Source organism: Marmota marmota, unplaced genomic scaffold (genome assembly GCF_001458135.2).
Source record: "Marmota marmota marmota unplaced genomic scaffold, marMar, whole genome shotgun sequence".
Classification (NCBI taxonomy): Eukaryota; Metazoa; Chordata; class Mammalia; order Rodentia; family Sciuridae; genus Marmota; species Marmota marmota.
Genome location: NW_026000119.1, coordinates 7,032,629 through 7,058,327, shown reverse-complemented (window position 1 = coordinate 7,058,327; position 25,699 = coordinate 7,032,629). Strand labels below are relative to the sequence as shown.

Below are 25,699 nucleotides of genomic sequence, written 5' to 3'. Positions count from 1 at the left end.
AAACACCATCTTGCTGGCAAGTGAGTAGCTGACATCTTCCAATACCCAATTAGCAAAGGCTAAAATTTAAAAAATAAAAGTGTACAGGGATTGAAAATCTGTGCTCAGTAGAACCTCCTAGAGACAGATTATAGCAGAGGTACTAAATATATTCACCAGACATGGTTTGAGCACCTGACATGTGGCAGGCACTGCTCTAGGAGAACATCAGTGAAGAAGCAAGAAGAATCCTTGCCCCCTTGAAGCCTGCGTGCGACATCAGCTTGTTTCCCTCTGGCATGTAAATATGGTTATCATTTAAATAATTTTAAACTCTGTCCAAATCAGCATTTCAGACAAGAAAGAGGCTGAAGTCAATAAAGTATTTTAGAAGGAATGATTCATATATATAATGGTGATGTTTCAGTGATAGGTGTAAGACTGATTTTTATTTCTTTCCTCCTTTTCTGTGTTTTTCACATTTTCTTTAATAGACATGTATTACTTCTATATTGAAAGAGAGCTAAAGAAAAAGGGTAAACCCAAGAAGCTCCTGTCTGGATGGCTCTTACAGCACTCCCGGCAGACACAGGCTTTGGCATTAGACTGCCTGTGTTTCAACCCTAGGGTTGCTCTCTTATTAGCCATGTGACCTTGAGTAGGGCACATAACTCTTTAATTATATTTACTGTTATAATCTATAAAAATGGGAGTAATATGCCTAACTCAGCCTCCCAGATTTGTTAACAGATAAAATTCAACATATATAAACAAGTCTGAAATAGTGTTCTGTCTGTGGTGGGTGCTTGACTAAATTGGGAAAATCCCACTAAAATGCCTTTGAACTGGGAAATTCTCACTAAGACCAAGCCTAGGGCTCTCACAAACTACTAGTGAAAATGTAAAATGGCTCTACCACTTTGGAAGAACAACTTACCAATTTCCTAAAAAATTAAGCATGTACTTAATTAAGTTAAATAAATTAAATGAAGCATATATTCCAGCCAGTCCGTTTCTAGAGATTTACCCAAGAGCAAAACCTTGGGTCCATACATAGACTGTACACAAATAACCATAGCAGCTTTATATACAATATCCCCAAACTGGAAAAAAAAATAAAAAATAAAAAAACAAATACCCATCAACAGGTGAATGAATAAACAAATTATGATACATCCTCACAGTGGAATACTACTCAACAATAGCAAAGAGTAAACTATTAATACCTGTTGGATCTCAAAATAATAATGCTAAGAGAGAGAAAGCAGATCCAAAATAGTACATATTATATGATTCTATTTATTAAAATGTTGAGAAAATGCAAATGAATCTATCATGACAGAAACAATTCATTGAGTGCTTTTGGATGGGACTGGGGATGGAGAATGGAAGGGTGGAAGGATTACGAAGTGTCACTTGGATACTTGGGGAGCAATGGATACATTCACTCTTGATTGAGGTAGTGGTTTCACAGAAATGCCAAAGCTTATGAAATTGTGCACTCTAAATGTGTGTAATTTATTGCAGTCAATTTTACTTCAATAAAAAAAGTTTTTAAAATAAATAAATATAAAAGAATTGATCGCAGAGCTTTCTTCCCAAGAGAAAAGCAAAAACTTAGCATTGTAATTGGTCTTGGACTCTCGTAAAGGGAACAGTGAATAGGTGACCAGTTGATTGTGAGAATCCAGATAAATATTTTCTCATGAACTGTGAGGATGGTTTCACAGCAGAGGGAAGAGATTTAAATTTCTCAGTGCAGTCACTCTGAAGTTATTAAATTTTTAAAAAATGGTATGGATTTCTGTCCAGAGTCACAAAACAAAGCTATAAGACAATGGGCTGCATTTCTTGCCTGTCAAGAACTGATATAGCAAGCACAGAAATATAAAATGCCTCATCAGAAAATTAATGCCCCAATATTCAGAAGGCTATTGTATTGGGTGACAAATTTCAGATGATAAAGAGAGATGCAAATGTAAGCTGTGTGGTTTGAGTTTTTTTTTTTTTTTAAGGTGAAGCAGAGATACTGCTTGTCACACTTAACTTTATAAGAGTCAAATAGAGTCTCTGTTTTTTCATAGAAAAGCCAGACCGGTTTTGCCAGGCTTAATAATGAAAAATAATAAATCTCAGGGAGCAGCAAATGAATTTCAGGGCTAAACTAAAGACTTGATTAAATGGATTAATTTTCCAATACCCAGGATCAGAAAGAGAGAAATTATGCTAAGGGACTAAAAAATACATGTTTTGTTTCTATCAGAACTGGTACAGAGTGTGTGTCGTGTTCCCCAAGATGGAAGCAAGGATTCTGTGCTCATTTACTAAATGTTGTTAGGCGTTCAAAAATAGATGGTGTGTGTTAGTGGAATACCTTTTCATTATTTCAAATTGTTTTATTTTTTTTAAATGATGCCACCAAAAAAATTACATGATGTTTTCTATATCATGTTAATAAAGGATACTATTTTTTCTAGGCTATTTTCACTTTGATATAGAATGATTATTCAAGGCCCAGAGTCATGCAGAAAGTTTCCTTACTGCCTGACTGGCTAAAATTGTCGATGAGAAGCTAGGATCATAGTCCTGGGAGTTGAAAGGGACCTTGAAAGATATCTAGTGAAATTATGGAGACCAGGAATGGCTCACCAATCACAGAAGCAAGGCTAAGTGTAGCCAAGCCTTATAGCTGCAGTGTTCCAAAGCTAACCCCTCGCACAATATTAAAAATTAGGTCAGATTTCCAGAAAGGACTGTGAGGTCATAGGGGACTGTAAAACTGAAGAGAGAGGCGTTTGGAAAATAAGGCAATGGCTCTGCCTTTCACAGACTTTACCTGCGTACTTAAACCCCAGGAGAAAGGAGAGTAACATTTACGGCACACCTGCTGTTGGCTTGGCACACAGTAGAAGCTGCGATAATAAAGTTAACATGTCTCCCACAGAACATATGCTGCTGTAGGGGAAAAAAATTCACAAACCACTTCATGCAAGGTCTTCAAGGGCAGAACATAAATGCTAAGGGAAAAATACAAAGGACTTCTCTCATTCTCTCCCTGTGAGAGCCTGACCTTTCCTTAGCCTTAGAAGCATTTTGACATTCTTTCTGTTTCTCTCTTCTCCTTTCACCAGGTATCCAGATTAGTTCCTTTACTCAGGCTGACCTGACTTCACGAAACGTTCAATATGTCCATTCTAGTGAGACGGAGAAGCATTCTGATGCCTTCAGCTTTGTGCTGTCTGATGGAACCAATGAGGTAAGCCAGGCTCTGGATTCCATCCTTGAGTGGGTATTGATTCCTTGCTGTGTTTGAATGGAATGGGCAGAGACTAGTAATATGAGGGCATCCATTTCCTCTGCTCTCAGCCAACAAATAGAGGCACCCTCGGACAGCCCCCTGGCCTCTTTCCAAGAGTACTCACTTGTGGGATCCTGGCTGGTCAGGCATGCCAGGAATGGTGTGAAAGGGAACTCAGGGAGCACCTGCCTTCTTATTGGGTAGTGCTGGAGACAGGTATCCCACCTGCACTTTTCTGCCATCCTAGGTGTCTCAGACTTTCCTTATCACCATTCACCCTGTGGACGATTCGCTGCCTGTGGTACAGAACAGGGGGATGCGGGTGCAAGAGGGCGTGAGGAAGACCATCACGGAGTTTGAGCTCAAGGCAGTGGATGCAGACACAGAGGTAAGAGTGCTCCCCTAGGCTCTGGCTGAGTGAGGCTGATCTGGTGGCCACCTTTGGTCTGTAGCTTTGCATCCTGAGGGTGGTGCTCAGTGGTGAGGTGAAAGCACCTCAGGAACATGGACCTGAGGACACCATGCCTTCTGGAAAAGGGGAACTCATACATTTAGGATCAAACCATTTTTAAACCCTTCCTGAAATCCTAAGTACATTCATTCTCTCCCCTGATTACATGTAGCAATCCTCTTAACATGCTGGCTTTTTGTTATGTTTCATAGAAAATCAGGTGGAAGGCATTTTACCTGATATTTTTATTGTTCCCTATTAAAATGAACAGGGACTTTCTGTACCTGTGCACCTTTGCCTCCATGTCAGCCCCTTGATCCAGACCTTTCTGATGGCAGTGAGTATCACAATCTGAGCATCCTCAAAAATTAGGCTTCATACACCCAACAGGGCATATGGAGACTAAGCCCTTGTTCTCATGATGCTTCCAGTTTATATTTATAATATATATTTATAATTTATAATATATTTATAATTATAACCTTTATTTATCATTATAAATTATATAATTTATAATATATTTATAATTAAAACCTTCGGACATAATTCAGTTTGTGTGAAAGCACACATTACACTTACCATAATACAGTAAGACTATAATACAGAATTATGTGTATCCTTCTCTGTGCACTCATTCATTCATTTATTCATTCTTGATCAAATATTTATTACGTGTTGGCTCTAGGATCTGCTCTAGATGGTAACAGCAGAGCTGTGAGCAGAACAGATAAAATTCTAGGCTTCGGGAATTTGCAACCTTTGGTTGAGGGGAAAGATAGTAAAGAAAGAATAGATCCTGTCAGATATGATGAGTGTTATGAAGAAAAACATAAAAGGTGAAGTAAAGGAGATAGAGATTAATGGCGGTGCTATTAGAGTGGTCAGGGAAGGCCTCTCCGAGGAGGTCATATTTGAGCAGGGATATCATTAAGAGAAAGAGCAAGCTATTCAGTTACCTGGGGAAATTCACTCTCCAGGTAGAGGAGCCCAAAATGCAAAAGTGCTGCAGTCAAATGCCCTTATATCCTGAGAATTGCAGCAAAGGTTACAAGAGACCAAGAGGCTGAAACCCAGGAACAGGAGGAGGCAAGACTAAGGCCAGGGAGGGACTCTGAACCAGGTCACAGAGGGCCTTGTTGGCTCAGGTCAAGCCTCTGCATTTTACTCTAAGTTGGTAAAAACTCCTGAGCAAGGTTTTAGGCATCTCTTTTTCCTTCTATAGGTCCCCTTAGAATCAGCAATTAGAGATGAGAGATTCACTTCTGTTATGATGCATATGGGATTCTATAGATAAGTTTGGGAAAAACGAGGAAAATAGGTGGGAAGCAACTGGATGGTTTAAAAGGTCTGGTTCCTGTCATCCTGGTAGCAGTTAAAAATTTAGGCTTCTCCCCATGACCTGAAGAGAAAAAAATTAAATATTTTAGTTTTATAACTGAAGGCACAGAATATAAGTCCAATTGTGTAAAACAGATGGTTTCTCTCTTTCACTTTGTTTTTGGTATCTATTATAAAATGCAGCCCTATTTGATAAACATCTTTAGGTTCTATTACGTCTGGTCACCTGTTGGCCACCAATCACTCATCAGCTTTCTCTTGTCAATTTCCCTTCCATCCTGGGCAGGCTGACTCTGTCACCTTCACCATTGTGCAGCCACCACGCCACGGCACCATCGAGAGGACCACCAGGGGGCAGCATTTCCACCTCAGCTCCACCTTCACCATGGAAGACATCTACCAGAACCGGATCAGCTACAGCCATGACGGCAGTAACTCCCTCAAAGACCTCTTCTCCTTCACTGTTTCTGATGGGAAGAACCCCTTCTTTATCATTGAGGAAGGAGGAAAAGAGGTGAGGGGTAAAGGTAATGAGGGAGAGGCCTGGCAACACATGCCCGAGGTGGGGCAGCTCGTGGGTTTTTCTATCTGGCATAACATGCAGTTGTGACTGTGAGCTCAGAAATATACTGGCCTTGGGCAAATTACTTAACTTCTTTCTCCAAGCCTCGGTTTTTCGTCTGTAAAACAGGCACAGTAATAATTGCCAGCTTCAAATAGTTTGAGGATCAAAGGAGGTAATCCTCATAAAGTGCACATTTAATAAAAAAGATAATTGCTGTTAATACTGTTGTTTCTCCTTTTTTGCCCACTCTTTACTCCTTGAGTTTTCCTTTCATCTGGTTTTTCAATAATATCTTGTGGTTCTAGATTCTCTCTCTGTTTTTGGACTAAGACCCTCAACTTTGAAAAATAACAGCGAATAAGAGCATGGGTTTTAATCATGCTCTTAAGATACTGACTTGAGTGCTCTGTCATTTACAAGCTGTGTGAGTCTGTAAATCATTGAACCTTTCTAAGCCTCAGCTTCCCTGCCTGTAAAGTGGGGGTGATACCTACCCTCTTGGTGTACATAAAGCACTTAGTTCCATGCCTGGCACATAGGAACCATCAGATAATCCTTGGCCATAATCATCATTGTCACCATTGTTTTAGGACCAGCTTATGTAATCAGTAAGAGGTTTTTTTTCTCTTTTGGTTATGCAATTGCCAAATTCTCCTTCCTGAAAGAATGAATCCTTCCCGACCCGTAGGTATCTAAAAGAAACTTCAAGATTCCCTTCTCTACCTTCCCTGCCATTTCCTCAATCCTTCATTCCTTAACAGGTCTCCGTAAATGCCCCTCTGGGCTGGGGGTGTCTCTCCTCCCCACGCCTCTATATCTGACTCAGCAAAAAACAGTTTTAATGAGCAACTTGCTTGTTCCCTACTGGACCTCCAGGATATTGGGGGGATCTAGACTCAGTCCTGCAGAGTTTCTCTCCCTTGCTGATGATCATTGTTTTTCTGAAAGATTCTGCTGTGTCCTTCACAGACAAACAGAAGGTCATTCTCAGCTGACCGGTGCAGTGGGTGGCTCTTGGGATTTCCCTGCACTGCAGCTCCGCCTGGCAGCTGTCACTGTGTTTCTTCTCTCCCACTGTCCCTGCTCCCCAGTTAGTTTGACTTTCAAAAGAGAACAAAGATTCCAGATGTCTTAGTAAGAGGGCTGCCCCTCTCATAAGCAGAAAAGGCTACAGCAGGTATTGCAAGGGACTGTGTCATTTTAAAATGGAAAAATATTTAGGAAATGATTATTATAGGAAATTGAAAAGCCAGCATCCCGCTGTTCAGGTTCCATTTGGCCACTCAGGGACAGCGAGGTGCTGGATCAGCCGTGTGTGTGTTTGTGTGTGTGTGTGTGTGTGTGTGCACGTACCTGTAAACTAAACTTCTGTTTACTCTTTCCATAAATGCTTTTATTCTTGATTTTTTTCCCCTGTCCCTTACCCTCAGAATTACTTTCCTTCAAAACAAACAAGCAAACAAGAACAAGAACAAAAACCTAGAAGAGGAAAGGGAAAAAAAGAAAATGTTTTCCCATGGAATCCTCTTTTCATGTCTGACAATCCCACCTGGAGATGTCGACATTAACATTTTAAAGATCATTTTTGTCAGGCCTGATGAAAGTGTTAAGAAGGTCATTGGAAGGAAAATACTCTAAATTATTTTATCCTGGGACAATGTTGATTTCAAATAAAGATGGCGCAGGGGCTGGGGTGTGGCCCAGAGGTGGAGTGCATGCCTAGTGTGTAGGAGGCCCCGTCCACCCCCAGCACCACGAACAGCTGTGGATGTTGAGTTTCCTTTCTGCCCCTGCAGATCATGACAGCAGCACCTCAGCAGTTCCGAGTGGACATCCTCCCAGTGGATGATGGCACCCCTAGGATAGTCACCAACCTGGGGCTCCAGTGGCTGGAGTATATGGATGGCAAGGTAAGGCCTGTCCCATCTACTCCAGTTCAACTCATGATTTTGACTCCCTCAGTGAGCTGATTTTCCTAAGATTGGCAAGCTCTGTGAACTTGGTTAGGATTCCTTATGAGCTAAGATTGTGCAGGATTGGTTGAGATTGAATATAGTTTAACAATGGAGTATTATTCAGCTATAAAGAAGAATAAATATTTGTAGAAAAATGGATGGAACTGGAGATATGATATTAGGCAAAATAAGTCTTACTCAGAAAGACAAGTGTCACAGGTTTTACTTCAAAAGTGGAATCTAGGGAAAAAAAAGATGACATGAAAGCAACAGGGACACTATTAGAGAGGAGGAGGGGATCAGGAGGAGGTGGGAAGGGATGGAATGGAGGGTAATGGGGGATGGGTATGATTGAAGTATATTATGTGCCTGGGTGATTATGTCATGATGAACCCCATTATTCTGTATAAGTAAAATATGTTAATACAAATAAATAAATAATATATATTATGGTGGACAGAATATGAAAAAAGGGGTTATGTATAGTTTAATATAAAAACACCCCCGAAATGTACTAGGTCAACAAAGTGGAAACTTTTGCTTGTTTTCACATACAGGGTGGAAATATGAGTTCAGTCTGGAGTTCTGCCTGACCAGTTAGAGATGTGGACTCCTTCCATCTTATTATTCCACCATTACTGGGGGGTTGCTGTTGACTCCATAGCCACATTTTTTTTCAGAAATTCATCCACATTCCAGTGTGAGGAAAAGAAAAAGAGGGAGAAGTCCAGGAAAAGGCACTTCATTTTAAGCATCATCCTTTAGGTATCCTTTTCTGTATCATTCTGCAAGTGATACAGAAATTGAACACGTCACTTGTGCTCATTTTCTAGTGTCAAGAAATTGGCCACTCGGCCCCACGCGTTTCATGGCGGGCTGGGAAGAACGTCTCTAGCCTAGCAGGCAGGTGCTCAGTTCCAACTTTCTTAACTGCAGAGAGGGAGAGTGGACTTTGGAAAACTTAATACCTGCCAAAAATGAGAAAGAAGTTGGTGTTTTTTTGTAATAGAGGAATTCTATTTTATAAATTTCTTTCTCTCAACGTGGTCATTTTAAGGTATATGCCACAATCTGCCCCTGGTAACATGTTACACACTAAATCCACATCTGCACCCAAACACATATGTGTTTCTTCATCTTAGCTCAGAACTGATTTCTTACTTGGGTGCGTGGTATTCCCTCGAGGCTGCGGCTGGTTTTTCCTCTCCATGGAGCTAATTAGTTGTCCTGGGTGTAACTGTTGTTCAGGAGCTTCCTACTGAACTGTTTCAGTTTCTAAAAATGAACAGCATTAGTGCAGATTCCTCTTATGCCCTATCTGACTCAATATTCCCCCTCAATATTCACAATGATTCTGTTCCTCTCATTCACAGTTTGGTTTCCACCGCCCACTCGTACCCTACACCAGTGACCTCTATTTTGCTAAATTCAAAAGCCAATTATCTGCCCTTATCTTACTGAACCTATTGACATTTAATACTGTTGGTCACCCTCTTTCTTTCCTCAGACATTTACTCTCACTAAATATTTGTTGAATAAATGAGTCAAGTTTAGCCAGTATATTGGGTATGTTGCGGGGGTCAGCGGAGAGGGTCTGGTGCATTTATCCTATTCAATTTCAAACAATGCATTTGGTTCCTGTAAGATTTAAAATAGCCATCTTCTCTGCGTTGTGTGGTTCTTTTAAAGTTCCAACTTCTTTTCAAAGCCAAACTCAAATCTCACTGCCTCAAATCCCTCTTTGCTCACTTTCGGTGGAATTAATCTCTCCCTCTCCCAAAAAGTCTATAGCATTCTTTTTATATCTCCATTATAGCTCTTGCCATATTGACCTTGCTCCTGAGCCTCTCTTTCCCAATAAAGTGAATACCTCAAGGACAGAGGCTGGGATGGATTCTATCCTCATAGCATCCTCTGTCCTGACAGAATTTTCCAGGTGGTAAATGCGCTCAGTAAATCACGTTGAACTGAATTAAATCTGAGTCAGAGGGTCTCGTTCCTGCTTCAATTCCCACTTCAGGAATTAAATTTAATGGGTTTCTATTCCAGGCAACCAACCTGATCACTAAGAAAGAACTGCTGACCATGGACCCAGACACGGAGGACTCCCAGCTTGTCTATGAGATAACAACCGGCCCCAAGCACGGCCACGTGGAGAACAAGCTGCAACCCGGCAGGGCTGCTTCCACCTTCACCCAGGGTGGGGACCCCGGGAACTGAGAAATGGGAAATCTTCAAATGCCACTCTCTGTATCTGCCTGTTCTTTCTCATAGCCACTTGCAGCTACTAATGCTCAAGAAACCTGTTTGCAAACAAGTAGATCTTTCAGTGTCTAGCATCCACCTTGTCAACTTTACTGCTCCTTTTTCCCCCTATTAAACTATGGCAAACAATCAGTCATCTTTACCATGTCCTCCCTTTAGGTTTTGGCCAGGTTTTCTGGGAAGGATATGGTGTCACTGTTGTTTTTTTAAAAAAACAAACAATAACCAGAGTTTATGAGAGATCTATGGTCCTGTGTGACTTATTTTTTATTCTCTAAGAACTATAGTGGTTGCTTTTGTTTTTATTCTTTTGTTTTGAGATGGTGATTCACTATGTTGCCCAGGCTGGCTTCAGACCTCTGTGTTCAAGCATTTGTCCCTCCTTGGCCTCCTGAGTAACTGGGACTAGAGGCACACACCACCGCAACCAGCTTCTGTTGTTATTTTTTTTTTTAACTAAATTTTTAGTTGAGAAATTAAAGTCCATGTGTATAGATTGCTCAACAGAAACAGTTTCCTGTTTGGATTTCATAAAGCAGGTTGTTTTACATTTTTCTTTCTTCTAGTCCTCTTTTGAGGATGGGACTAATTGGGAACAGTCATTGCCACACTACGTCTTATATTATGCTCCATATTTCTTTTTACCTCCTAGTCCTCAATCATGTATTCTCTCCTAGCACTTTTTTTTTTTTTTGGTACCAAGGGATTGAATTCAGGGACACTCGACCATCGAGCCATATCTCCAGCCCTATTTTGTATTTTTTTTTTAAATATTTTTCTTTAGTTGTAGAAGGGCACAAGGACTTTATTTTATTTATTTATTTTTATGTAGTGCTAAGGATCAAACCCAGTGCTAGGCAAGTGCTCTACCACTGAGCCACAACCCCAACCCCCTATTTTTTATTTTATTTAGAGATAAGATCTCACTGAGTTGCTCTGCTTTTGCTGAGGCTGACTTTGAACTTGAGATCCTCCTGCCTCAGCCTACAAGCCTCTAGGATACAGGCGTGAGCCACTGTGCCCAGCTCTCCTAGCACATTTTTACTTGTGCATTGTGTATGGGTTGTTTTAATCCACTTCCAGTTTTTCTCATTATCGTGTACCTTCCAAAGAACCTTCTTGAAGGAATTAGGACTGAGTGTGAGGCTACACACAGCCAAAGACTTCTCTGCCAACTCTTGAATTTGCCCTTCAACATTCTACAGTTATTTATGAAGTACTTTCAGTCAAGACCCTAAGATTCTTGTTTTACAACAGCGTAAGAGTACTTTCTGTACATAAAGACAAGGCTTTTGTTTTTATTTAAAATCTGAGGGAAAAATTATGTTAAATTAAGACTATTTCATCTTTTGTCCTTGGAAAAATAAGGTCTGCCCATGACCCATGAGAAGAAGAACCTAGATGTGTTGGTTTGGGGATCTATGAGGCTGTCTCTGTATCCATGTTAATTCCCAGTGCATTCATATTGAGTCTTTTTTCTCACAGAGGATGTGAACTTGGGGTTGATTCGTTATGTGTTGCATGAGGAGAAGATCCATGCGCTGATGGACAGTTTTCAGTTTTTGGTGAAAGACAGTAAGCCCAATGTGGTCAATGATAATGTCTTCCATATCCAGTGGTCCCTCATCAGCTTTAAATACACCAGGTACAAGTTACTATGCTTGTTGAGAAACAAATGAGGAAATTAGAAGAAATCAGGGTGACTTGGGCCGGGGGCACAGTTCTGGTTACCTGTGAAGAATGGTAGTGGTGGTGGTAACAATGGTGATGATGGGAGTGATAATAATAATATTTATTGAATACTTAACATACCAGGCACTGTACTAGGTACTTGACACACATCACCTTATTTGCTTGCAATTATGAAATTAATCCTCTTCTTGTCCCCAAAGCAGCAAAACAAGAAAAACAGAAAAAGGTTAAGTAATTTGCTCACAAAGTAACTAGGATTTAAGCTCAGTAATCTTAACCATTGTGCTTTCCTGCCTCCTTTACAAGTATTTTCCACTTCTGTCTTCAAGTTTTTTAAAACAATCCAGTAGAACTGATAGGAAATTTTTAAAAAGACAGTCAAGTTTGGAGAATAATCCTGGCCAACATCAACAAGATCCTCACCTTCTGTCTGTATTCTCTGTGTTCTCACACTTGTATTCTCCCCTAGCTCCTTTGATTTCTACAGAACTGTATATCAAAATCACGGCATAATGTGGTCAGCTCTTGAAGGTGTTTTCCTCACCTGCAGGAGATCTGGAGAGGCAAACAGAGAGACACTGATAGGTGAAGGTGGAAGACACACATGGAGCTGTCTTCATAGGTTAAATTATAACTAGGGTTATTATTTTTCTGGGCCAAATAATTCTTTAAACTTATATACAGAAACTCGCTACCCTAAGAAGTCAATTTCATGACAAGTCATGTGCAAATTGGAACTCAGGTATAAACCTGCTTTCCTGGTCCCAGATAAAGGCTTTCCACTCTTAGATACACTTGGAGAATTATGGAACAGTTAGAATCAACTTTAAGGGCTGGGGATGTGGCTCAAGCGGTAGCACGCATGCGTGCGGCCTGGGTTCGATCCTCAGCACCACATACAAACAAAGATGTTGTGTCCAACAAAAACTAAAAAATAAATATTAAAATTCTCTCTCTCTCTCTCTCTTTAAAAAAAAAAGAATCAACTTTAAAATGTAATGTTTTGCTATTATTTGCCTTTTGGTTGTATCTCCTTCAAAGTTAAATAAATTCAGTCAGACTCATCCCTTTTTGTCTAACCCTCTGAGGTTTGATGGACTGAGTAATAGAGAGGGTCTTGAAGTTGACAGTGGCAGAGGCATTTTGCCTAAAACCCTGGCATTGTGTGTGTTCCAAGTAAACAAAGGTTTCTCAGTTCCTGTGGAGCTTCTTGAAGGCACAAAACTGCCTCTTTGCCTAACACCAATAACCAGATGAGCCAGGCATTGAACAAGTGGTTTCTTCACAGCAACGGGGCTGATTTTCAGTGACTGCCTTTTTGTGTGTTCCTAGCTACAATGTCAGTGAGAAGGCAGGGTCTGTCAGCGTCACTGTGCAGAGGACGGGGAACCTGAACCAGTATGCCATCGTCCTGTGCCGCACTGAGCAAGGCACAGCCAGCTCCAGCTCCAGGGTCAGCTCCCAGCCAGGACAGCAGGACTACGTGGAGTATGCTGGCCAGGTAGGTGGGCTGCAGACCTGATCCCTGAATTTACCTGATCCAGCAAGGTCCAAGATGATGGGATCTTGGGCTTCAATTAGAAAGTTGGAAAGAAGTGAATGGATTTGAAAGATTAGTAAGAATTGATAGGATTTAGCAGTGGATTAGATAGTGGGGCAGAAGGGAGAGATGGATAATGATGCCTCTTACATAGAAGAGGAGCCAGTTTGACAGGTGTGGTGCTGTGACTTTGCCTTGGACATGTTAAGTATGAGTTGCCTTAGAAACAACAGGTAGATGGATGAATAGAAGGGCAGGGACTGAGGGAAGGAGTCTGAGGTAGAGAGAGAAATTTGCAAGTCATCTATGTGCCTGTGGTCCTTAGCACCAAGGTGGCAATGAGCAAGAAGAGGGAGCAGTGAGGAGACTGGGGATATAACTCAGGATACAGTGTGTGCTTAGCATTAGCGAAGCCTTGGGAATGAGAGAGAGAGAGAGAGAGAGGGAGAGAGGGAGGAAGAAGGAGGAAGAGGAGGAGAAAGGAAAATAGTCCATTCCTTTAGGGCAAAGGGCCCTGTATTTGTCCTCCTTTATGCTTGGCATTTAATACTTACTCAATGTATTTTGAAAGTAATTTCAGTATTCTATGGCGACACAAATCTCTGTAAGAGAAAGTGGACTGGAACCTTTAATTGAGCTCGGAAATCAGCTGGACTAAGCTGAGCCCTCTTATGTTCAATTTAAATGAAGAATTAGAAAAGAACAGATAAGCTAAAGGATCTTTTAGAAAAAAGGCTAAGACAGCATGTTCTTGTAGTTTTTATTTTCCCCCAAGAAAAGACAAAGGACTGTGAATGGTTTCTAGATCTTAAATAGAGATCTATTGAGTGTTTCATTTTCATTTTCTTGGGGGGTGATTTGAAATATGGAGCTTAGTAAAAACTTAATTTGATTAATCAAGTAGATAGATGCTAATAATTCTCTGTTTGACTAAAATTCTGTTTTTCAGATATTCATGGCCCTAGATGTTTATGAATATTTAACTATTTTTTATACTTGTAGTTTGCACAAAGTATAGCTCCTGCCCTTTCACTTCTGGGCAAGTTCATATGTCAGGTTTCATTTGAAGGATTTATTTCCTCCTTTCCTTTTCCTTCCCCTTCCTCCCTCCCTCCCTTCTTTCTTTCCTTCTTTCCTTTCTTCCTCTTTCTCTTTTTCAACAAGGTAAAACCAGAAAAATTCCCATAAGTTTACAATTGTATGCATATAAAATAATTTATCTGTTTCATATCAGGCTAAATTTAGTCATGTTATAGTTCTAGCCCATTTTAATGGCAAAAAAATTAGTTAAATATAAAGTTGAAATTAGTTGGGCTCATTTAAATAACTTTCTATGAATTAAACTCTATTATTAGTGCAGTGAGATTCTATGTCAAATTTAATTATCTGAGTAATATGGTCACAGTAATGATAACATATTTGTTCAGTGCTTTAAATTATTCTTGATCCTCCAATAAATATGTAAAATGGGAAAATTATTATTGTTATTTACCTGATGAAGAATCTGATGTTCATAAAGTCATAACTTTACCCAGCTTGGAAATAACAGAAGCTGAGCCTAGAACCTCATACTCCAAGGTCAGAGGTCTTTATTGTTAAACTTGCCTCAAAAGAAGAGGAGAACTAAGTAATCAAATGATGGCTATTGCTATCCCAAGTGAGTTAAGAAAACAGGATATGAGTAATTATTAACTGGGTTTCTTCAGTCACCAAATGGTAGGAGGCGGCTCTGCCCTTCAGGCCTCCTACAATTAATCAGCCCAAAGGTCCAGGAGAAGAATGGGACCAGGTGGCTGAGTGCCCCAGGTGTGCTGCAAGGAGAGGGGTTAGAGATCTGTTCAAGTCAGTTCTCGACCCACTGGACTTGAGAGCTCTTTGCTCAGGATACTCCTGGAGATCAGAGCAAGGGATGCTGAGGCTAGGCTCCTGTTGTTTTCTTTGTGGCAGGTACAATTTGATGAGCGAGAAGATACCAAGTCCTGCACCATCGTCATCAATGATGATGACGTGTTCGAGGGTGTTGAGAGTTTCTCTGTGGAGCTCAGCCTGCCGGCATATGCCCTCTTAGGGGAGTTCACCCAGGCGAAGGTCACCATCAGTGACACTGAGGACGAACCCACGTTGGAGTTTGATAAGAAGACCTACCGGGTCAACGAAAGTGCTGGGTTTTTATTTGCACCTATTGAAAGAAAAGGTCCGTTGTGCCAAAGGTGACGAGGAGCTACAATAATGGCTAGCCATCCCTGAGTGCCTCTTATGTGCCAAGTGCTTGTGTCATATTGACCCACTGCATCCCCAGACAGCACTAATAATGATTCCACCCTTACTGAGTTCTATCAGAAGGCCTCTCATCTTAATTCAAGTACTTAGAGCTCCATTTATTCTTAAATCAGACTAGAAGACTGGTTATATTTAATCTTGCAAATTATTTATGAACACAGTATTCTTAATCAATCACCCAATCTGTAAAATATTTAGTAACCTTGGTTAAGGAAGGAAGTTAAGAACCTTAGTTCTTACAAGACAGAAAATGTACTTAAAGATTTCCCTACATGAGTATCATATGTAGAGCTCAGATGAGAAATAAACTATGTGTGAGAAGCAAAAGACAATTCTTGAGGTCAAAAAAATCAAAACAAAGATGTATGGATTTGTGATTGAGACTTTAAATCACAAATGGAATGGAATCCCCATGACTGTAAATGATGATGTCAGATTTCATTATTGAATCTGCTGACTGGGTATTAGTGTAACACATACTGTAGATGGCAGAAAACCTTGCTAATACCACTTGAAAAACCGGCAAGCCCCATTGATTGCTCTAGGCCACCAAGTCAGGCCCAGAACAGGCTATCACCAAGGGACAATTCAGCACTAATAAGTAAAGCCATTGAGAGGCAAGTTTTATTTGGCTTTGTCTTTCTTTTTTTAAAACAAGCTTCTTTCTCTGAGGGAATTAAAGTGCAGAAGTTTATTCAGAAAGGCAGTGAACTGTGCTCACAGCACTACCTTCAGGACACAATTATTTTGCTACTTAAAGTACCAAATATGTCTCTTATCTTTTCACCCGCTGTGGTCTTAGATGGTGGGCAATCAGACTTGTGAATTAACAGAGCACAAAATTCACAGAATAGGAAATCCATTTTGAGTTATTTGGGCAAGTATCTGGGGTATATTAAATCCTCAAGCAGTTTATACTACAAGCTTAAGAGAAACTGTAACTCTGGAAGGTTTCCTGATAGAGTCTGAATGTGTCAAAGGGAGCCAAGCTCATTAATGGACCAGAGATTCTAAAATTTGAGAAGTGCTTTTTCAATTGTGTTGGTTTTCTTGCCATTTGACTTGCAGGTGATTCAAGCAGCATCATATCTGCAATTTGCTACACGGTCCCTAAGTCTGCTATGGGAAGTAGTCTCTATGCTCTAGAATCAGGCTCTGATTTTAAGTCTAGAGGGATGTCTGCTGAGAGTCGAGTGATATTCGGGCCTGGTGTCACCATGTCCACCTGTGACGTCATGCTTATTGATGACAGCGAGTATGAAGAGGAAGAGGAGTTTGAGATTGCCCTGGCTGATGCTTCTCACAATGCCCGCATCGGAAGGGTGGCAACAGCCAGGGTGCTCATTAGTGGTCCCAATGATGCCTCCACGGTCTCCCTGGGCAACACAGCTTTCACTGTCAGTGAGGATGCAGGTAATGGAGAGCCTCTCTGAGGTTCCCTCACCCAAACTAACTTCAAAGTTTCAATGTCTTCACACAAAGGAACTTTTGCACTTATGTATCTGCCCAAAGCAATGGGTGGGCAAATTTCTCCCACATGGTGTTTCAGAGCCCAGGCTCCTTCCTTCTTATGGGTTCCCAGTGGTCTTAAAGTCCCCTGCATGCTGCTGACAGAGGGGATGGTGGATGTGCTGAGTATCAATTGATCTGAGCCACATTAAGGCCATTTAGCTCTTTGAAGGGATTCTGAGGAGTATTAGAAACTACTATTTTTGAGCATGGACTGAATGTCGGGCAGCATGCCATGGGTATTTCATGCATTCTCACTAAATCTTCTGTGGAAGAGAAAACATTACATAGAAGAGCAAATGGAGGCCCATAGAGGTTAAATAAATGACCAAGGATTAAACAGCTAATACAGTGACAGAGCTGGAGTAGAACCCTGTTCTTTTGACTGCACTATCTCCCTTCCATATACCAAATACCCAGCCATGACTACATGTCACCTCACAGAATATTGACTATAAAAACATGGCAATTGATAGGGTTTTCATGTCAGCCTTTCTCTGACTTTGGTTGTGAAAGTAACCAAACATCTTTAAGTTACTACAAAATATGATGTCACAGTGGGCCAGAAAATGAGCTTCATTCCTGAAATAAGCAATAAGCATGTATGGTTTGAGTAATGATGTGTGCACCACTTGGATAAAATAGGAAAATCAACCCAGTTAAAACATTCAATTAGGAACATCCAGCTCTGGGCCCCATAAGGTCCCCCATGCTGGTTGTTGACTATTTTCTAGCTGAGGACCCAGTCTCTGAGTTTCTTCTCCCTAAATAGCCTTGAGATGGTTTACAATGGGCACTTCTCTCCAGTACATTGTTAAGAACACTCCCCAGAGAGCTGCCTCTCCAGCACCACCTCCATGTGGTCCTCCTCTAGAGCTCCCCTTGATCATGATGTCAGGGGAAAAGGGGGCAATGTCACCTCTCGGCCCTCCTCCAAGGGGGCACAGGACCACCACCAAAGTTGATTTAGATAAGCTGAGTTGGATAAAGTTGTCACTGTTGCAGTGAAAGAGAACAGTGTTCTAGAAACTCCACTGATTTTTTTGGCTCAAGGTTGACCATTAAAATCTCTGTTAATCAGGCACGGTGAAGATTCCAGTTATCCGCCACGGTACTGACCTTTCTACTCTCACATCTGTCTGGTGTGCAACACGGCCCTCTGACCCAGCTTCTGCCACTCCGGGAGTTGACTACGTCCCCAGCTCTAGGAAGGTGGAATTTGGGCCAGGTGTCACTGAGCAGGTGAGTCTGCAACACTGAAGACTCCACAAACTCATAAGTCTGGATGACACTGTTGGTGTGGTCTGGAGTCTACTTTCCAAGCCCTCTGGAGGACCCTCAGTTCCCCTTGCAATGTTATGACCTTCACTTTCTATAAAAACATAAGCATACAAACAAGAGAACAAATTATGAGGGGATCTTCTAAAACCTCTCAAAGTGGCCTGTTGAGCAACAAATATCCTACAGTGTAGATTTAGGATAGAAATTGCACCTGTTTGATGTAAGTATCTAGAAACAAATTCCAAAGAATGTGATAAAGAGATTATCATTCTGTGGATTTAAAAAAAAAAAAACACCTTGCTTTAAGACCACCAGAAAAAGATGAGTTGCCGCCTCTTCCCTAGTGTCCCAAAGGCAGAGAGTCAAGTGTTGAGCCTGTTGTAAAGTCTACTTTGATTTCTCCTCCAGTTCTGCACCTTGACTATCTTGGATGATACCCAGTATCCGGTAATTGAAGGACTGGAGACATTTGTGGTTTTTCTGAGCTCAGCACAAGGGGCTGAACTGACCAAACCCTTCCAGGCTGTCATTGCAATTAATGACACATTCCAAGATGGTAAGAGATTGGGGATGCCAGCTGGTGGTTTCAAAATATATTTCTATGTTTTTCCTTAACTTCCATGTATATGACATTGTATCTTATTCATATTTTCATTCAAGAAATACATGGTGTGCTGATACTCTGGCAGGCATAAAGATATGTATAAGCATTGGGCTGTGTACTCAAGAAGTTCAATGTCAGACCCTAAACCAGAAAAAATTAGAACATATTATGATAAATGACTCAGTGTTGCTGTAAATCCATTACTGCAGGAGCAGAGGGAACCAAACAGTAATTATGCTTGGGGTGATTGTAGGAGATTTCACAGAGGAGGTGATAGTAAGCCAAGTCTTCAAGTGTGATAGGAATCATGATAAAAGAAATCCCATCACAAATGTAGAGACATAGTATATACAACATATAAGACATAGGTGCATATTTGGGAAACAGTGGAATGCTCCTTTTTGCTTTGAGCATGAATAGAGAGATGAAATGGGGAGACAGGTTGGAGTCAAACCTTAAAAGGTGTTCTCTTCCAGCCAAACAGACCAGCAGATGCTTGTCATCAGTCATTGATGTGATTTTTTGTTTTAGGAAGCTTATACTGCCAGTATTGAAGATGATATGCAGGAATAAAGAGAGGCAGGTATATGAACGAAGCATCAGTTACTGCTGAAGATGTAACCCAAGTAACTGAGGATGAGGAGGAAAGGGAAGTTGCTTCTCAGGAGAAGTGATGGAGGTTAGAATAGTTAGACCTTTAGAATACATTGTGTGGATTCTAGACGTAAATAGAGAAGATTTGAGTCCGATTTTCCACCTAAAGCAAGAGGACCCTCATCAGCAGCCCCCATGGTGGACCGTAAAGTCCATGATTAAACTCTTCTTAGTGACTGAAAAATCTCCCCAAAAGGAACAGGCAACCCAGCAGGGTATCTCTAATGTTTTTATTCATTTTTAAATAATTTATATCTTGTGTATAGTAGTAAATATGTAAATGCTAAAAAGATATACTATGAAAATTAAATCTTTCTTCTACTTTGCCATCTCCCAATCCCTGAGGTTCCTTCACTGGAAACAACCACTTTACTCAGTTTTCTGTATGTTTATCCTTTGGGGAAAAACTTATATTTATGTATATATGCATATATGTGTATGTGTGTGTACTATCCACACAAACACACATATGTGTGTGTGTGCATACACACCCAATGCATCCAAAATGATGCTGTCTTATTTTATATCCTGGTTTATTGAAGTATTGAAGTGTTTATTCACATAAATGAACTTTTCCCTTTTTATTATACAGTTCTATTTTGAAAAATGCATACAGTGATGTGCTCACCACCATAACAAAGATGTTGAACAGTTCCAATACCCTGGAAAATTCTCCCATGCCCCATTGTGGTCAATTTCTGCCCAAACCCAAGATCTGACAACCACGTATTTGTTTTCTGCTCCTAAGTCTTACCTTTTCTAGAATGTCATGTAAATGGAATCATGTAATATGTACCATTTTTTTATCTGATTTTTTCCAACTAGAGAAACCCATTTGAGGGTTATCCATATTGTTGCATGTACAAATAATTCCATTTATCGTTGAGTAGTTTTCCATTGTATGGATATACCACAGTTTGTTTATCCATTGACCTATTGAGTAACATTTGGATTGTCTTAAGGTTCTGGCAATTATAACTAGAGTGGCTATAAACATTTGCATATAGATTTTTGTATGAATATAGTTATTCATCTGTCTGAGGTTGCTGGATCATATAGTAAGTGCATGTTTGGGATTGTCAGAGTTTTGTGTTTTTTAAAAATTATTCTAGTAGGTATGCAATGATATTCTGAGGTTTGAAGTGTTTTCCCTAATGACTAATGATGCAGATTTTTCATGTACTTTTGCCATCCATATATCTTTTTTGTGAAATATTATTCAAATATTTTGCCCATTTTTTTGCCATTCCCCTCTATTATTGTATTGTGGTACATTCTGGACAAAGATTTGTGTCTTGTAAATATTTTATCCCAGTCTGCTTCTTATCTCTTTCTTCTTTTTAACAATGTCCTTCAGAGAACAAAAGTGTGTCATTTTGAAGTGGCCGCCCTTGATTGATTTTTCTTTCAGAGATCATACTTGTATCTCTGAAAGATCATAGCCTTGTATCTGAGAAATCTTTGCCCAGCCCAAGGTTAAAAAGATTTTCTTTGGTGTTTTCTTTCAGAAGTTTTATTACTTTAAACTTTATATTTATGTTTGTGACTCACAAAATGATAACTTTTCACCATGGACGAGATTATACCAGCTCTACAATTCTACAATTCAAATGTTATTCAGAGTTTATAGAGTGAGCTGTTAAATGTATCCCATTTGTTTGAAATCGTGGCTTTCCTTTTGTTTCTAGTTGGTAGTTAAGGAAACTGAGAATAAGGGCAGTAAACAGTCACCCATTGCCTAGTAGGAACCAGCGCGTGTTCTGAAGTCTTTGACTCCAAGTTCATTTTCTTTGCATTATGCAGCATGGTTCTAGTTGGTGTAGTGGTAGAAGCAAGCCATGGGATATTTCTTTCCTTAGGGAAAGAAAAAATAAGAAAGAAAGAAAATCAGTTATTCTTCTTATTGTTGAAATGACTTCTTAGTTTTTTTGGATAAAAGGTTAGTTAGTTTTCCTCTGATGAAGTGGAAAATGAATGCCAAGTTAGAAGCCCTAAAATAAATCTCAGCCCTAGCACATCCTTAGCCTTAGGCCAGAGGCTTAAGGTTACTAATCCACATTTTGTTCATCTATAAATAATAAAGATACTTACCTTATAAGATTGATGTAAGGATTAAATTAGACCAAATATGCAAAAATTTTTCCTATAGCCCATGGCACATCATAGATGTTATTTTACATATTTATTCCTGGCACATCTATAATTTATGCCAGTAACCAGTGAAATTCCAGTAATACATGCAATCCTCACTGTACTCTGATCAATGCAAAAGATTCTAGTTACTTTTTTCTCATTATTTTATTGATAGGTGTTGAGGTTGTAGACTTAGGGAATACATATGTGAAACAAAATATTTCCCATCTTTCAGAAAGGCTACAACCATCTATTTCCAGTCAACGACTTACCCTGAGGAAAGAAATCCCCAAACCTATTTCAGTAACCTATTGTAATATTCAGTGCTTACTTCTATTGGTTACTTTTCTTCCTAGTAATAACTGACTTTCATTGAGTCCATTTTCGGGGCCAATCTAGGGTGGAAAGATCTTATATCTCTGCCCCTCAGCTGGTTACACTGAGGCTGAATAATTTGTGCATGATCGTATGGAGAGGAAGTGATGAGAGCCAGAGTTAGAACTCTGGTCCATGCCATCCATGCCTCTCTTCTGGTTTCCTGTCCTCCCTCCTGTGCTAGCTTTTTATATTGCAACTTTAGCTGGCCACTGCCATCTAGACAGCAATGCTTGCCATCGCTCAAGAGTCTTACAAGCCATCTTTCAGCCTTCTGATGTATCTTAGCGCCTTTTATCATTTCCCGCTAGGCTGCTTTCAAAACCTTAAATCATCGAAGTAGCTCATCTCAGAATGTTTTCCTGTTTCTCACCTACCTCTTCTGCTCTGCTACCTAGAATTAGGCATGAGTAACACTGACTGAGCCAGACAAAAAAGGCCATATAGCCACTACGGCAGTATTCTCCTGCCTATGCAACTGAGTCATACCTTCTCATTAACTTCAAGGAACCAGAGGCCAGATTTCCCCTAAATCTCCAGCTTAACCATTGCCTGTAAAGAGACCATCACATTCCAGGCATTGGTGTTTATATTCACTTTGTCAGTTACTAAGAAGATTAGCAGGGTAAGATGTTTATAGAACATTCTCTCTGCCTAAGTCTGGTGCTCAACATTGTATGGGCTACAGAGTAATAGAGGGCAGAGTCTCACAATCTATTTCTGGATACCAGACTTACACAAGTAAAAAGATAACTACAATGGCCTATATGTAGAGAGGTACAATTACTATATGGAGAGAGGTGCTGATAATAAGTGCCTTATACCCATTGTAAGCCCATGAAACTTTAGGGGGAAAATCTCTGTTTTATATTTATGTACCCCATTAGTGTGGAAAGAGAGGGGCTCTGCAATCTGGGGAACTAACTCCCAGGGCCAATGCTACTCCTTCCTGGGGACTATAGTGCTTTATGGGGTTGTTGAGATGACATTCATATATATGTGAAAGCCCTTAACACACACATTCATCATGCAGAAATCTGTTCCTACAATCACCTTGTTTCTCTTGTCAGTCTCCTGCTGAGAAGTGTCCATTCCCAGTCTCTCTCTCTCTCTCTCTCTCTCTCTCTCTCTCTCTCTCTCTCCACACAGGGAGAGAAATGAGAGTGAGTATCTTGTTAAAAAGGAGCCTTCTAAAGCTCAGGATGAATTGGGGGTTGATAAGTACCTGACAAACCCTAAACATTACTACATTACCACTTTAGCACTTAACTTTCTCATCTGACTTGAGGCATGCCAGGCCAGCAGGAAAAACCAATCTAGAGCTGGAGATGTCTGCCAGGAACAAAAAAGCTTCCCTGATTGTTTTGCTTTTTCCCTGGCAACAAGCCTCCTTTAGGTCCTCCAAAGCTAGGTGATGTCATTGCTACCTACCTTTTAACAGCACAGGCCTTCGTCTGGATGACACAGTCCTCACTGGTTAATGTATAGGGCTTAATGCCAAAGCTATTAATTCTCTTTAGGTGTCTTTTCATCTGTCTTTTGTTAAGTAATATTTGATAGCTAGTAGGCTTGGTTCAGATGATGGGATGGTTTTGTTTTTGCCAAAGCCGATAGTTCTAAGCAAGGGTAGGTCGGAGGCAAACAGCGTTCTGCCCATGGACTCTCAGAGCTGGGAGCTGCCTACAGCAACCCTTCCTGCTTCTTCCTTTCTGGTTTGGCAAGGCACATCCAGAAAGCAGCCAGGAAATAGGTGGTAACAGCTTTAGGTTGTCTTTCCTACTGCCTTGAAGATTAATTCACCTTGGGAGACTTTGACATATGACCCTCTGGATTATTGGTAAAAAAATTAATAACCAGTAGTCAACAAAATATTGAGCTTGGGTAAATGTCTTAATGCAGAGCCTCACAGCAGGAAGTAAAGAGGAAAAAAATGATTCTTCATGTTGAGAAACCTGAAGTTAGGGGACAAATCTAAATCATAATATATTAATTTCTACCAAAATTTGAGAGTGCTTCCATGAGCTAGATACTGTATTGACTATCATGCACATATTTTCTAATTGAGAGAGTATTTTCAGTACTCAATACTATATTGACTATCATGCACATATTTTCTAACTGAGAGAGTATTTTTAATACCTTCTCAATTCTGTAAGTTAGATATCAATATTTTTCAATTAAAAAAAAGCTCCAAGGCTCAGAAAGTCTAAATGATTTGTCCTATGCCCTATACAGTTAAGTCTGGAATGGATAATCAGGCCTAATTACCCCAAAATCCTTGTTTTTTAACTAACTACATTTTGGCTATGGTGCCTCCCTAAAAACCAATGAGACATGACTTATTAAAGATAAAACTATAGTACCTGTCACAGACTAGGAGCCAAATTCAGACTGTGTATATGTTTTGTTTGCTCCCAATAGTTTTGGCTTATATGGAAATTAATTTTTACCATTTTATTTTATTTGTTGTTATTTTTACGTTAGGTAAAAAAAAAATCCAGAAAAACACCCAGATCTCTGGCTTCATTTGAAATTAAGATCTGGCAACTGGAGGCCTTTAAACAGAACCTTCCCTTCTCTCTTTGTCAGGATCCACTCTTCCCTTTTGTCACCTAGCCTCAGTTTGAGAATGTGAGTGGCCATTTGCCCATCAGACTAGCCCTGCTGTTTTCCTTATTGTAGCTCTAAAGTGAAGTGCTGAGTACCCAAGTCACTGTCACAGGTTTGTTTTGTTTTGTTTTTTGCACCTGTTTCATTTTTTCACCTGCCTGCATTTGAGATGGTGACCACACCCTGAAGCTGAGCAAAGACAGGTGAAAAGTTGATTTCTTCTGTTTCATTGGAATCATATTCAAAGTTGAAGTAGTTTCCTTGCCTGAGAGCAACAACCATGCGTGAAATCCACTTAGCACCTGTGACTTGTCAGCCTGTGTTGGCCGTTTGCAAGCTGTGTCATGGCCACTGCATCCCTGTGCCTCCCACTAACAATGCCTCCATCTCTCCACCTGCTCACCCAGTGCCAAGCATGCAGTTTGCTAAGGATTTGCTCCTAGTGAAGGAGAAAGATGGTGTCCTGCATGTTCCTATCATTCGGAGCGGAGACCTGAGCTATGAGTCATCAGTGAGATGCTACACTCAGGGCCATTCAGCTCAGGTCATGGAGGACTTTGGGGAGAGAAGAAATGCAGACTCTTCACGGATTACATTTCTGAAAGGGGAGAAGGTAAGTGGAACTGTGGTGGCTTAAAGACAGCACTCTCTTCTTATCACCTTTGTTTGTCCAAAGGTAGGTAAATTAAATGAACTTGGAGCATTTTTTAGAATTTCCTTACAAATTAATAATATTTTAAATAATGTCATCTATTCCATTTGACTATCTTCTTTGTCTCCCACTTGCAAACAAATACATATATCACTGTTTGAACTGGGAAATTTCAATAATGTGCAATGTTTTGGAAACTTAGTTCCATCAAATGTAACACTTTCCACTGATGTTACTTAAGGACTAAGAAATAGTTCTCTGATATCTGGGTCTTTCTCCCAAAATAATATGCATCCTAACACAGGACTGAATAGAGAAATGTTGAGCAGATTTGAGTCAGTGCAGTATTCTCTTGATAACGTACCCAAAGAGTCATGCATATGGTCATGGGAACTCTGGAAAATCTCGTCACTAAACGCAGCTGCATCAGAATAAAAGGATTCGACCACAGTGTATGTGAAAGGTTTATATTGAATGAGAATCCATTTCCCCCCTTTTGAATCTCAGTTTCAGATGAC

The 25,699-nt window shown here is 40.2% G+C and overlaps 1 protein-coding gene across 2 annotated transcripts in view; it reads left to right on the top strand.

Moving 5' to 3' along the window:
• Fras1 (Fraser extracellular matrix complex subunit 1) overlaps nt 1–25,699 on the top strand; it is a 426,519-nt gene that overhangs the window by 358,666 nt on the left and 42,154 nt on the right. For both annotated transcript variants that reach the window (XM_048784792.1, XM_048784791.1), the window contains 12 exons: nt 3,111–3,235; nt 3,525–3,665; nt 5,353–5,580; nt 7,428–7,541; nt 9,636–9,786; nt 11,337–11,496; nt 12,876–13,044; nt 15,031–15,277; nt 16,432–16,776; nt 17,954–18,114; nt 18,562–18,709; nt 24,937–25,142. In XM_048784792.1, coding sequence (XP_048640749.1) covers nt 3,111–3,235; nt 3,525–3,665; nt 5,353–5,580; nt 7,428–7,541; nt 9,636–9,786; nt 11,337–11,496; nt 12,876–13,044; nt 15,031–15,277; nt 16,432–16,776; nt 17,954–18,114; nt 18,562–18,709; nt 24,937–25,142 — 2,195 coding nt within the window. The remainder of the gene's footprint in view (nt 1–3,110; nt 3,236–3,524; nt 3,666–5,352; nt 5,581–7,427; nt 7,542–9,635; nt 9,787–11,336; nt 11,497–12,875; nt 13,045–15,030; nt 15,278–16,431; nt 16,777–17,953; nt 18,115–18,561; nt 18,710–24,936; nt 25,143–25,699) is intronic.